Source organism: Diadema setosum, chromosome 5, assembly GCF_964275005.1.
Source record: "Diadema setosum chromosome 5, eeDiaSeto1, whole genome shotgun sequence".
Classification (NCBI taxonomy): domain Eukaryota; kingdom Metazoa; phylum Echinodermata; class Echinoidea; order Diadematoida; family Diadematidae; genus Diadema; species Diadema setosum.
In genome coordinates, this window is record NC_092689.1 from 31,449,533 (window position 1) to 31,462,958 (window position 13,426).

A 13,426-nucleotide genomic window follows, 5' to 3' on the forward strand; every position below is an offset into this window, starting at 1 on the left:
ATGTATATTATGCATTGAAATTGGAGATCAATGTACAGAAAAAACAACAACTAAGCTTTGCAACAAACTCTTATCCCCAAATTTCAGAACTAATTCAGGACTTTAGAATTTGACACAAAGCTGTCTTTTTTTTTTTTGAGTTGTTGGCATGATTTTGTTGTTTATACTTGCAAGGAATTTTACACATTTTAATCTCCTTTATCAATAGTGTATGTAGAAGTTTAATAAATTATGCGAGATCTTGATGGCACCCTGTGTCATTGCATATTTTGTTTTAATAAACATTCTTTTCACATTTGATAGAAATATAACATTAATACATAGTTTACCTATGACATACGTAGTGTACTATGTACTTCAATGTAATCAATATGTACTCTACATTGGTATCTCTTGTCAAATAAACAAAAACCAACATATGATATAACAAACTCTTGTGTTGAATTACAGATATATTCTCTGCATGACTTCTCATTTCGTGGTTACTTTGTAACTCAAAATTGTGATATGAAGCAAATTTCAATAACACAAACATTCAATGAGTTATCAAGATTCATCTTATGCAACAGTGCATGAGTATCAAAAGTCTACTATATTAAGAAAATCTACAGTTCTTCAAAATGTATTAAACTTACTGCATACAGTACTGAACTGAAATGTCACTTCACACTACCAAGTGCAAAAGGACATTAAGCTAATACTAGTACCTCATAATTAAAGAAGATGTGCAGGGCCAACACCCTCTCTTAAAATATGTTCTAGACTGCAAGATAGTATGCAGTTCCAGTAAGGGTGCATGAGTTAGAAAATGTATAACATCCACCTCTTTTAAATGGTGCTCAGTTATTAAGTTGTTGGCTGTTAACCACGAATATGAGTAATAATGAAGGAAATAAGGGCTAATCAGAGGCAATTCAATGCTCATGCTCATTTTAAACCCTTAGTCAGGGCTCAGTGGTAACCTTTTTTTTTTCTAGGGTGGCCCAATCAGGCCACTAAATCTTTAAATATGATATTTTGGTAGCCCCAAAACGAAACCTGGTGGCTTGAAATAAAAAGAAATACAGCGTATGAAAATTCCTTTTGAATTTTAGATGCCCGATCAGGCCACCAAGAAGAAAATTTGGTGGCCTGACATTAACTTTTAGTGGCCAGCAGGCCACTGCTAAAGTCGAGCCCTGCCTCCACTGACATAATTGTGATAGCAAAAAGGCTAATACAGGTCTACATCCACAATAGTCACTTCAACAATCCTATGCCATGTTTCATGCAGCACTTTGGCAAGACACATTTGTAAACCCACAAATTAATTAATCTTGATTATTAAGAACGTTCCATGATACCTACCTAGTTTGAGTTAGATGCACCCAGCAAGAAAGAAAAAGTATATGCACACATTCCATTTTCTCTTGCCATTCGTGTTGAATCAGACAGGTAAAACGACTGCAGTTTTTACTAAACACATCTTTTCCAGTGTCTGATTGGAAGACTGCTGAGTCATCATTCTGGACTCCAACATGAGTGACCACTGGTCAGTCTTGACCAGCTTCGGTTAGACCATTGTCATTCAAAAGGTCAAATTTTTATTAACTGTGGCACACATGATCTGAAATTCACATGTACATGTACAAACATTTATAACCACGCTGCATTGGTACACCTCCCAAGTCCTGTCACTATGAATGGAAAAAGTATGCAAAACAAAAGAAAAAAAACAACCTAAAAATTATAACATGACTGCACTGAAAAAAAAAAATAATAATAATAATGAATGAATAAATATAATATAAAAAATCTTAAGGTTGTTGGAAAAACCCAGGACAAATAAAAAAATTGGCATTTCCCCATTATTTCTTGAATAAATCAAAAGGGAAAAAAGTTGAGACATTACACATTTTTTCAAAAGTATTTGAAAATATTTATCAATGGGTGCGTTTGAGCGCTCTCCTAAAGCGAACTGGACCGTACCGTAACCGTGCCAGAGGAGCGCTCAAATGCTCCTAAAGTGTACTGTACCATGCTTTACCGAGCCAAAAGTGGACCACTTCCCGATGTACTCCAAAAGCGCACCAAAAGTGTACCAAAAGTTCGCTGTAAAGTATGCGCGTATCATGCGCATACGTCACAATGGAAAAACATCATTCTCTTTGTTCGGGACAGCTGTAAGTAGTTCAAGAGCCAGGTGGATAACATTCTTGCTGCAAAAATGCGTGACCTTTTCTAAAAATAATTCGTGAGGTACGCTTTCTCAACGAGAGCGCTCGAATGCTTAAAATCTGGCACAGTATGGTACGGTACGCTTTCGTTCAGTTCGCCTTGGTTCGCTTCAGAGCGTTCGAATGCACCCTTTGAATACCTTAAAGTAATTTCATGACTAATTCCCCCTTTTTTACACACTAATTTCCAGCTATGTTGGTGAAGACTTTTCCCCAGGTTTTTATACTTCAACAAGTACAACATTTTGCAAACTTTTTGACAAAGTACAAAGCACTTCAAACATCCTGAAATCTTGAAGATTACAAGAAAAAAAAAAGTACTGATGAAATGATTGCACATGCCTTTCCTTGATTCATACATTAAGTGATATCTCAAGCAGGATACCTGTTCCAACAAAAATAAGGTATTTATACTCTTGTAAAACATGGAAAACTGTTCAGAAGTTTACATATCAGCAATACAATGCACAAGTGTATATGCCTACACCATTTTGCAGGACGTGAAAATCGCAAACAAGAGAATATTAAGTAGAGGTGTTGTCACTGCCTGGAAAGCAATAGATGACAGGTTAGAGTCCCGTGGTTCCTTTTTTCCGGCATGTTTGTTAAATTACAGATCAGCAGTTGCGATCTTACAAATTTCATTTGTTTAGAGGGAGACACATTGAAGTCACACCTCAGAAAATTGCATTACATAAAGTATCACAGCCACACACTGAATCCACTGTTTCTGCTATGAAATGGTTGCAATGGCCATTCTAAAAATAGACATAAACATCATATTTGATGGCAAAATATGACAGGGAATACAAGGGGATTTAATTTAACATCTTGTGTTTAAGCAAACTCAATGATAAATGCTAGTGGGATTGACCACAGTGGAGTGAAAATTTGATATCCACATGAGCATATCTATTTTGCAAACATGGATGATTTTATGGTCGGCTGCTGTTTTGTCATGGTGTATGCTGTCATATGACAGAAAACTTGAAAATTGACTTTTAATGTCTTCATACATCATACACTTTCTTTACACTTTCTTTAGGGCAAAAGAGCAACAATCTCACAGGCATTGGTGCCCTATAATGCATCGGACATAACAGCACTGTACATATCAGGAGCATATCTACATAGATCTCATGCATTCACAAAACTAGTGCGACATGTTCTTTGTGCAGTGATCTCGGTCTGTAAGACCAACATCGCACTGTATGCACGGTGTGCAATGTTAGAGAAGTACTGCAGATTATTTGGTATAAAAACCTAGTACTAGTCACATCGAGTATTACTACCATACAGTAGACGTGCCTTTGCATGTGTGCAATAGGAAGAAGAGTTGGTTAGGTTGAAAGTTGATGCAAAATTTTTCAATGTGAGAAAATGTGAGTTGTTTTGTTTGGTTTTTTTTTGAGTGACAAAAGAAAAGAAATGGTGTTCTGAGCTGCAATGAAGGCACATTTTCTATTTGACACTGTCAAAAAAAAGAAAGAAAGAAAATGAATTCCACTATTTTTCTCAAGTCATCCAAGATAACGATATGCTTTTTGCATAATTTCAATTAATATAATCTATTGCAATTTTGAAGCACAAAATTAAATTGCACTACCAAAGTCTAAATGAGACAAGCAAAACTAATTGTTTGGCATAGCACACAGATGCTGGTTGATATATACATGTACATGTATGTATAATTATGTCATTCTTTATAAGACAGCAATTTTGTCGGATCTTCTCGTGACATAGTGTACATGTTCATTCCACAAAGTAATTTGGCGAACAAACACCAGAATCGTATAGTATACACAATCTTGGGCAAGAAGTCTTCATTGTAGTATCAGCAATGAGAAGATTGTGATTTGGGCACCTACATTTGGTGAGAGCTACATTACAGTCCAAAAGGGGAGTTGCTGGATGGTTGCTGTTCAGGAGTAGTGTCTCTGATCCCTGAGGGCTGACATTTAAGGCAAATTTTGAAGTTTGTTCTTTTTTTTTCCTTTGGTGGAAGCTAGACTTTGGGTTAGCCCTCATCTTTTTGGAACTTGGCAAGGATTTGGAACAAGTGTTCCCCCTGATCCTGTAATGTTCAACATGGACCCTCTCCTAATGCACAACTTTACTAATTGGCAAAGACAATTACCTATTTCTGTATGACCATGTCCAAATTCGTTCATCCTTCAGTAATCCATTGACTGGTTAGAATGATGTGAGGTGGACGGAGGGGGAAGGGAACGTCTAAAAAATTTTGGTGCAACTTTGCAGCACAGAAAAGTTTCTTTAATAGAGACAATGCTATTTGGAGTTGCTATGGGTTTAACTTGCCCTCTTGCATTATTTTTTCTAAACCAATCGACTGTTTGAAACGTCTCAAGCGACCACGGTGAAAGACGACGACACTCCCTGGTAGCTGGTGATCTGTTGGACGATGTTCTTGGACTCTCCAAAGACACGGAGGCGGTAGCTGCCCAGAGGGGTGGTGGCCGGGATGTGCCAGTAGGCTGTGGCCTCACTCTCCCCGCGGAGGGTGCTGGTGCGGGTCCAGATGAACCTGGGTAGGGGGGGAGAAAGTAAAGGAAGCATGCAAGCATTGGCAGCTAGGAGGATTGGAGATGCTCTCGGCGAGTCAAGACAGAGTGCATGTGAGCAGGTGAAAATATCAATATAAGCAAACAGCATACAAATCTCTGCATCATGCAGTTAGTGAAAATTTGATGCAAAATAGCATATCACCTACATGTAACAAGGACAAGAGACCCAGTGGGTCTTGTGCTCACTCGAGTATCGCAAGTTTACCTTCCACGCATATAATTATGCAGATAATACTTACAAAATATACAGTAAATTGGGCAGCTTGGGGTTTGGGGGGGGGCATGGTATCCCATTTGACCAAATATATATTCTATCACCTTAGTGGTAATACATGCCAAGTCTGGTGAAAGTTTGACTGTATTTTCAAGAAGATGAAAACGTAAAAAGACAGGTGGCCACTATAGACAGGGTCAATAGCATTGCTTTTCTTATGGGGAAGAATTTTTCTAATGGCCTTATATGGCATGTGGTTACTTGACATAGATAGGTTTGACTGTATCTTCTCCTATGTATGCTTGTGCAGCAGGACCTACTTTCATCTCAACAACAATATGTGAGATTTCTTTCTTGGTCAATTTGGTCAAACAAAAGGAACTACTCATTCTCCAACAACAGCTTCTTGTTGGCAGTAGATAAAGTTAAAGGAAACCTAATGTGCAGGTCAAGTGCCTTGTTACCTTGTGCAGAAGTCTGCGTCTGTGTGAACTACCTCCCACTCTCCTGTGGATGCTTTCAGATGCTCAACAGTCATGAAGGAGTCACCAGTCTGGGCAAGGAATAATGGTATATATTGATAATAATGATAATAACAATCATTTAAATATAACAACAACTGTGATATTGATATTAATATAATCATCATCATACTATTATTATTATTATCAATATTATTATTATTGTTATTATTATTACTATTATTATTATTATTATTATTATTATTATTATTATCATTATTATCATTATTATCATTATTATCATTAATATTATTATTATTGTTATTATTATCATTGTTGTTGTTGCTGTTGTTGTTGTTATCATTATCATCATCATTATCATCTTATTTTAGTTATAATACTAATAAAATAAATGTAACTAAACTTTGTAAGCACAAACTCCAGAGTGCAGCATTTCTTTGTGGCGAACTGCATTAGAAGGATGAATGCATAACTCTTACATTCACAACTTGTTATGTGCAAAGTCAGAAGGTCAACAACTTTCGGTCAGGAAATCACTATCAGCCGTCAGACAGAAGAACTCTCATCAAAAGTTGTGTCAGGTAAATTTACATTCACTGTTGCACACTAAGTCAAACATTACCAAAATAAATTTCACATATACATTCATCAAATATATTATCAACTTAAAACTCTTTCTTCTTCTCATAATAAATATAAATGCACATATGATGAAGGAACTCCATTGCTATGGTACACGGGTATAAGATTTTATAGGAGGTAAAAGATGAGATGCTCTATTTTATGCAGGGAAAATGAGGTAAATATTGTCTCATCTTTCACTGCATGACAAATCTTATCCAACTGGAAAAAATAAGGACCTAAGCAGACCCCTCGGTTTTTTTTTTTTTACACCACAGATGATAATAGGTGTGTTCCAAACCAGGGCATAAATGTAGCAGCCATAATTTCCCAGAGCAGGTGAATGAGAAGCTACAAGTTTATTGAAGAGCCTACGGGAGTACAATTAAGATAGTTGATGATGACAAAGAGTGCTACCTAAAACTGCTTGACAGTATCTGACACCAATGGCAAAGTGAAGAAAGGTACATCTCAGCGAGTATCATGTGATATAAAGCACTTAACCAGTCACTGAGATGTTGTAGAAAACATGTTAGCTGTCACTGGCATGTTTCCACATCAAAAGCTATGTGCCTTGCACTGTGACTTAAATCTAGAAGGTTCATTTCACTGAAGAGAGAATGAATTGATCAAATATATTTAATCTTTCTTAACTATGATACTTACTCTCAAATTATTTCTTGGATTTCCAGACTGAAACGTTGCCTGCACCACGGAATCCTACAAGAGAAGCATTAAAGAAATATTTTCATTAGAGGGTTTTTTATTATGCAATCCAAATGAAAAACAACAACTAAGAGTACATTTTCAAGCCATTCAGAAGTCTATACAGAATCAGAAGCAAAATATTACATATTGGTAATTTCAGTTGACTGATCTTACTTTTTTCACCATTATAATATATGACTGATGAGCATAGAAAAGTAAACTACAACGTAAAATGAACTGCATCATCCAGTAGAATTTTGCACAATAGTGATTGTCAGCAAACTCACATTGTATTTTTCTTTAAATTCATAAAAGGTAAAACTTAATACTGGTAGATTATTACATATTGTGTTCACAGACAAAAATTCTTGCACAACGAAACTGCACACTTTTAGCATCATCTTTTCTAGGTACACTTCCCTTAAATGACAACCTGACACAAAGTACAGAAATGAGTAAACATATATTGCACTCAAAACTAGAATGATTTGCACCATCGATGGGATGCACAATATACTTAATTTCCTCTGTGCATTATAATAAACGATTCCGTAAAGCAAAACTGATGAAACACCTTTGAGCTAGAGGACATTATCATTGCTTGCATGTGTACGATTCCATGGGAAGTCTGTGTGCTTCAAAATCAGGGAGTCACTTTTAAAATCCACAGAAGCGGAGAGCAAAAAACAACAAGAACACACAAATGTCATGCCGACAAAAATTTACTTTTTCTCCTTGCAAAAACAGCAGTTAAAAGCTACTTTGATCTCTTACCCTCTTGTATAAGCCACTGCTCACATCTGATATGACGTCACCAAAGTTCCGGCCGAGCGGGGTGCCATCAAAGACAACAGGGGGCAGAAAGGACACCTGTTCGTCAATCAGACTCTTTGGGATTGGTCCTTGGGGTATTTGTCTCTCCTGTGATGTCATAATAAAACACAAACACACACAAAACTCTCCATTAAAAATACTATACATCTTGTCTATGGATTCTTGTATTTCAATTGAGTAAGTGAACTTGACGCATCGCATGCACCAAAAGGTGTTCAATCAGGAATACACATTGATACATCCATGTGTGACAAGTGAATATACCGTGCTCCCTTTAGTCCATAGACAAACTTTAAACCATAAATTGAATTCAAACAGGTCAGTGAATTTAAGCATCTAGGATTTGTCCCTGGGATATTTGTCTATCATGTGATGTAACAAAAACACATTAATAATAGACGTGACCGTACGGATGCCCTGCCTGTAATGACTAATTACAGTTTGTTTCTTTTTCTTTTTTATTTTTTCAAACAACAGAATGACAGAGCAAATGTTCATTCTTCCCTTTGCCCTCATAGCTTGCACATAGGGCACATTCCAGTGCTCAAAAGTGAACTGAACCAAAGCAAACCGTACCGAACCATGCCAGACTTGGGAGCATTCGAGCGCTCTGTGGAGAAAGCGTACCTCACGAGTTATTTTTAGAGGGGTTCACACATTTTGTAGTAACAGGGTCATTCACCTGGCGCACTTAAACTAGATGTCCCAAACAAAGAGTAGGAACTCTTGGCATTATGATGTATGTGCGTGTTACATGCATTCTTCACAAGGGCACTTTTGGTCCACTTTTGGACCACTTTTGGTGCACATCGGGAGGTGGTCCACTTTTGGCTTGGTTTGGTTTGGTACGGTACACTTTAGAAGCGTTTGAGCGCTCCTCCAGGGCAGGTATGGTACAGATTCAGTTCACTATAGGAGAGCATTTGAAGGCGCCCAGAGATGCAAATCCAATTGGAGAGAATACAAACCAGAGGGTAGAACCCTTTTCATACTGAATTCATGTTTCAAGTCTCATTCATCATAAAACTGCACATCTCTGAGAAGGTTTTTTTTTTTGTGTGTGTGTGTATGTGTGTGCAAGCTGACAAATCATGAGTACGCAGCTCAATGTCTGATCAGACAAAGTTTCACTCTGCTTTCCGCTGAGACAGCCTTACTTGCATCAGGTATGACGTCAGGTTGCGGAACTGGTTGAGGTAGGCTTGCAGGGTGTGTTGTCCAAAGATGGTGGACGCTCCCTCGTATCGTTGCACCTGACCAGGAAATCAAGCACATGACAAAAAGGTCACTATAAAACCAGAAACGTTCACAGCATGAAACATTCACCAATTTTTGACATATCGCTACGCATTCACCATCCTATCAAAAAATTGGCAAAAAGTCAAATCTGGAAACCTGTATGGGTGATCAAGGATTTTAAGCACTGTATTCTCAGTTTGCTGGAACCCTATGTATTCACACGTCTCAGTAGTTTTGCTGGCTGCATTACGACATTTACAATTCCCAAATTTGAATACAAATCAATAATCAAAACCAAGAAATTTCTACAGTTTTATTCTCGTGGAATATCCCACCAGTCTAAGAATCTTGCGTCTTCTTCCCCTGGGACCATGTCTGCCAACTTTCTCTGTTTTGTTTTTGTTTTTGTTTTGTTTTTTGTTTGTTTGTTTTTTTTTTTTGTGTGTATGTTAAAGGGTGTGTACAGTTCTGGTCGAGGTGAGGATTTAGCTTTTAACGTTTTGCGAGATATTCAGAAACCACTCTATGAGATGTCAAAGAGCATGCAGTTCTAAGGGGTATCAAAAGTTTATTCAATGACAATCGGTTTTGAAATGACTAATATATCCAAAAACAAGGTGAAACAAAGAGATCCTAATAAAGTTGTGGCAATTTTCATCAAATAAACATTGAATCCTTCTTAAAATTACATGCTCTTTCATATTCCATAAGAGGCTTTTCATTATCTCACTTACAAATGTTCAAAACATGAATCCCCACCTCAACAAGAACTGTACAGTCCCTTTAATACCTGGAAAAGCGTGCTTGATTGTATAAGAATGCACAACAGGAAAATCTCATGCAGCATCTCCTGCAAAGTCAAGTAACTCCAACCATACTAGTACCTGGTACTCCTCGTATGTCACGATGTAATCGCTATAGGTGTTGCTGAGCCCTGCAATTACTGCCTTAGCATCGTCGGAAGCTCCGGCTGCCTTCATTACCTGTGGGTATGAGGGAGATGATGACATCATTTGAAATACATGATAAAATGGTATCCCAGCACAACGGACAGAGTTGAAAAGTGGCTCAATCTACATTGCTTCACATCATTATTACCTCCGCTAAGGCAGGAGGTTCTGTTTTCATTGGCATTGGTTTGTTTGTCTGTTTGCAAAATAACTCAAAAATTTGTACACGGATTTGAATGAAACTTGCAGGAAAAGTTGCTTATGACACAAGGAACAGTTGATTAAATTTTGGGAGTGATCCAGGAATTTTTATGGATGTCTGAAGGATTTTTTACGTTTTGGCAGAAAAGGTCAATGAACTTGGAATTCAAGATGTGTGTACTGCTATTTGAGGTTTGCATACGCACTCTGAAGTGTGTGCTCTGCTTGGGAGAGGCACATGGTTGGAAGCTGATGACAGCCCAACAGCACATCCCAGCACAACAGACAGAGTTGAAAAGTGGCTCAATCTACATTGCTTCACATCATTATTACCTCTGCCATGGCAGGAGGTTATGTTTTCATTGGCATTGGTTTGTTTGTCTGTTTGCAAAATAACTCAAAAATTTGTACACAGATTTTAATGAAACTTGCAGGAAAAGTTGCTTATGACACAAGGAACAGTTGATTAAATTTTGGGAGTGATCCAGGAATTTTTATGGATGTCTGAAGGATTTTTTATGTTTTGGCAGAAAAGGTCAATGAACTTGGGAATTCAAGATGTGTGTACTGCTATTTGAGGTTTGCATACGCACTCTGAGGTGTCTGCTCTGCTTGGGAGAGGCACACGGTTGGAAGCTGATGACGTAAACAATAAACAAAAGGCTTCTCCAGCTGTATTGGGAAACTAGACGATTTTCAGCATGCATGTATTGGTAGAAATGAGTTGCTTGGCGGAGGTCTCCAAGTGCTTTTCTAGTTATTTGAGAAAGAGTGACTTGCAATGAACATTCCAGAACTGACAATTTGAACTGAAATACATCAAACTGAATTATAATTTGCTTAATATGGCCACTAATGACAGCAAATGAATGCTTGTAAGAAAGCAACCATGAGACCAACAGAGTGCCTTGCCTGATCGAGGGCACAACCGATGCTGCCAGTTACTAGAACCAGGGACCTTTATTTGGATTGACAATCTGTGGTCTTATCCACTAAGACACAAAGTCCTTTTCATAACTGGAAGGCAAAACAAAAAATAAAAAATAAAATAAAATGTAGACATAGTCTACACTTGCAAGCTAAGTTGTCCTACCTCTGTTACAGTGTTCCTCACTCTTCTGCCAGCCATTGTACTGCAAAGGAACACATTTTAGAGTGATATTATTAATGACAATTTAAAAAAAAAAAGAAGAAGCAAAAACATATTTTTTAAAAAGACATTATACAAAAAGAGGTTGGCTCAAAGTTTGACTGAAATTATCAGTTGTATATAGTTTGTGTCAATTAATATACATTTCTTGTTTCTGATTCTCTCTCTTACAATGCAATCAAGCTATCAAAAATAGTGTGTTGATGATATTGATCTTAAAAAGTGGAAAGGAGTGCAGTGTACGACTCAATGCAGCAATTCCAACACAGACACAAAGAACTACAGCAATTATCAGTGTCACAGTATTTCAGGAAATGGTGTATACTTGACTTTCGCTTGCCATATTCAATCACCACACACACAAAGACAAAGGCAAAGAAGCCATTTGAAACGACCCCTTTGAATATTACTTGGCATATCAATGCTCTACATTGTATCCACTTCTATCTCAGTGAAAAAACAAACGAACAAACAAACAAATGGGGGGGGGGGGGGGAACACACTACAAAGGTGATTCAGCTCAGTGAGGTATGAAAATTGCTTTTTCCAGGATGATCCATTAGACATATCATCATTCTTTTGTACACGTTGATAAGAGACTTTGTTGCAAAGGCTTATACAGCTATGCATAGCCTACAACAAACATATTGATACAAAAGTGGAAATATACTGACAAATTACTTTGTGGAATTTAGAAAATTAAACACTGCCACTTGGTAGATCAGTGGCATGCCCTCTCATATTCCCTTTAATCCAATTATCGCAGCATAAATGTTTATTTCTTGGGGATTAGCGCCATTTCTATCCAAGTCCCACATTCAACAGATCATGTTAGATACTTACGTGAATTCTCCGGGAACAACTACGATGGCAAAATCTCCAATTCGCAAGATTTGGGTGTCGACGATGTGTGGAGACCAGGCATATGGGAAGTTCATCTGTGAAAAAAAGGAAAAGGCATTTTGAGTACATGTATTTCTATTAGAATGTCATATCTCATTTTTCTGATTCTTGGAAGATGTATTTTCAACATGTTTTATCTTTTCATGTCCATTTTAATTTCCAGCAATATCATACACTCTTGGTAGGTAATATCCTCAGCTTCCAACCTGAAGAATTCAGGTGATACATCAACGAATGTAATGCCATGTATAATGTGATAACATTTACTGCATGGCAAAAGTGGTCCAACCTCAACGGGGTGAAGAAAATGGAAGAAAACAACTTCAAATGGATTGCTCTACCAGCAATGCTGTGTGAGTAACATTGACTGCCACTCTATTTTCTTCCAAAAATCTTGAAAGTTTGCCCCAAGATGAAGACAACTTCAACATGGAACTACCAAAGACAATACATGTATCATAATTGTATCACTTAAAAAGAAGAGCAAGAAATTTAATCATTATAATCCCATATCAGACATCTGATGCAACTAATACAATGTTCTTAGTTACCCATCTCCTACCATCATCATCACTCAAAAAAAAAAAAAAAAAAAATGTAATAAAATCAAGCTTTGCAAATATTCACCAAGTACACACACATCTCCAAATCCTAGGAATAATAGATATGAAGGAAGTCTCATTTAGCTGTAAGAGGCTTATGTGGTATGACAAGTTTATTATTTTATCACTATCCTCAAGTTCTTGAAAGATAGTGAATACAAAGTTGTAGTGTGTTGTTTTTTCCCCTTCTTTTATCTCCATATGCCAAGTCAAGAGTAGTAATAAAGTCAGTGAATTTAGAAAAAAAAAGAATCATAAGAAGCTCTCTCATTTTGATGGCATTAAAAAAGAGGGCAATATGCTATAATATTGTCCAGCTCACATATTGCTGACACAGAGTGAATGATGCGATCTCCAGAACATTCACCCACTGTACAATGGTCACAACTGTCAGACAGAGGAACATTGCGCTCACCTCACCCGTTGCCAGAAGAATGGGCTTGGGTTTCTGACATTCTATCAGTTCCTTGGATGGTTCCTTGATGGCATCTCTCACCAGATTCCAGAAAAGATTCCCTTCAGTTTCCCCTGGGACAAAAAAAAGAAAGAAAACTACAAAAGCACTCTGAGAGTGCAGACCTCCGCCAAGCATGAAGCTTATTTCCACCAGTACACTGATCTTGTTCTTCCATAGAGATAATATCATACGTACAGCTGTACACACAACATCGGTGCTGAAAGTCGCCAGATTTCCAAATATAGAAGCCTTTGTTACGGCATA

General features: G+C 37.4%; 2 protein-coding genes across 2 annotated transcripts in view; one reads left to right on the forward strand and one right to left on the reverse strand.

The window, feature by feature from the left end:
- LOC140228841 (putative neutral ceramidase C) overlaps window positions 1-13,426 on the forward strand; it is a 103,786-nt gene that overhangs the window by 38,883 nt on the left and 51,477 nt on the right. The window lies entirely within an intron of this gene.
- LOC140229289 (uncharacterized) overlaps window positions 4,554-13,426 on the reverse strand; it is a 44,653-nt gene continuing 35,780 nt past the window's right edge. The window contains exons 11-19 of the mRNA XM_072309564.1: window positions 13,121-13,233; window positions 12,044-12,138; window positions 11,144-11,183; window positions 9,784-9,882; window positions 8,818-8,913; window positions 7,601-7,747; window positions 6,785-6,838; window positions 5,480-5,568; window positions 4,554-4,761 (exon numbers count right to left, since the gene is read on the reverse strand). Coding sequence (XP_072165665.1) covers window positions 4,581-4,761; window positions 5,480-5,568; window positions 6,785-6,838; window positions 7,601-7,747; window positions 8,818-8,913; window positions 9,784-9,882; window positions 11,144-11,183; window positions 12,044-12,138; window positions 13,121-13,233 — 914 coding nt within the window. The 3' untranslated portion in view covers window positions 4,554-4,580. The remainder of the gene's footprint in view (window positions 4,762-5,479; window positions 5,569-6,784; window positions 6,839-7,600; window positions 7,748-8,817; window positions 8,914-9,783; window positions 9,883-11,143; window positions 11,184-12,043; window positions 12,139-13,120; window positions 13,234-13,426) is intronic.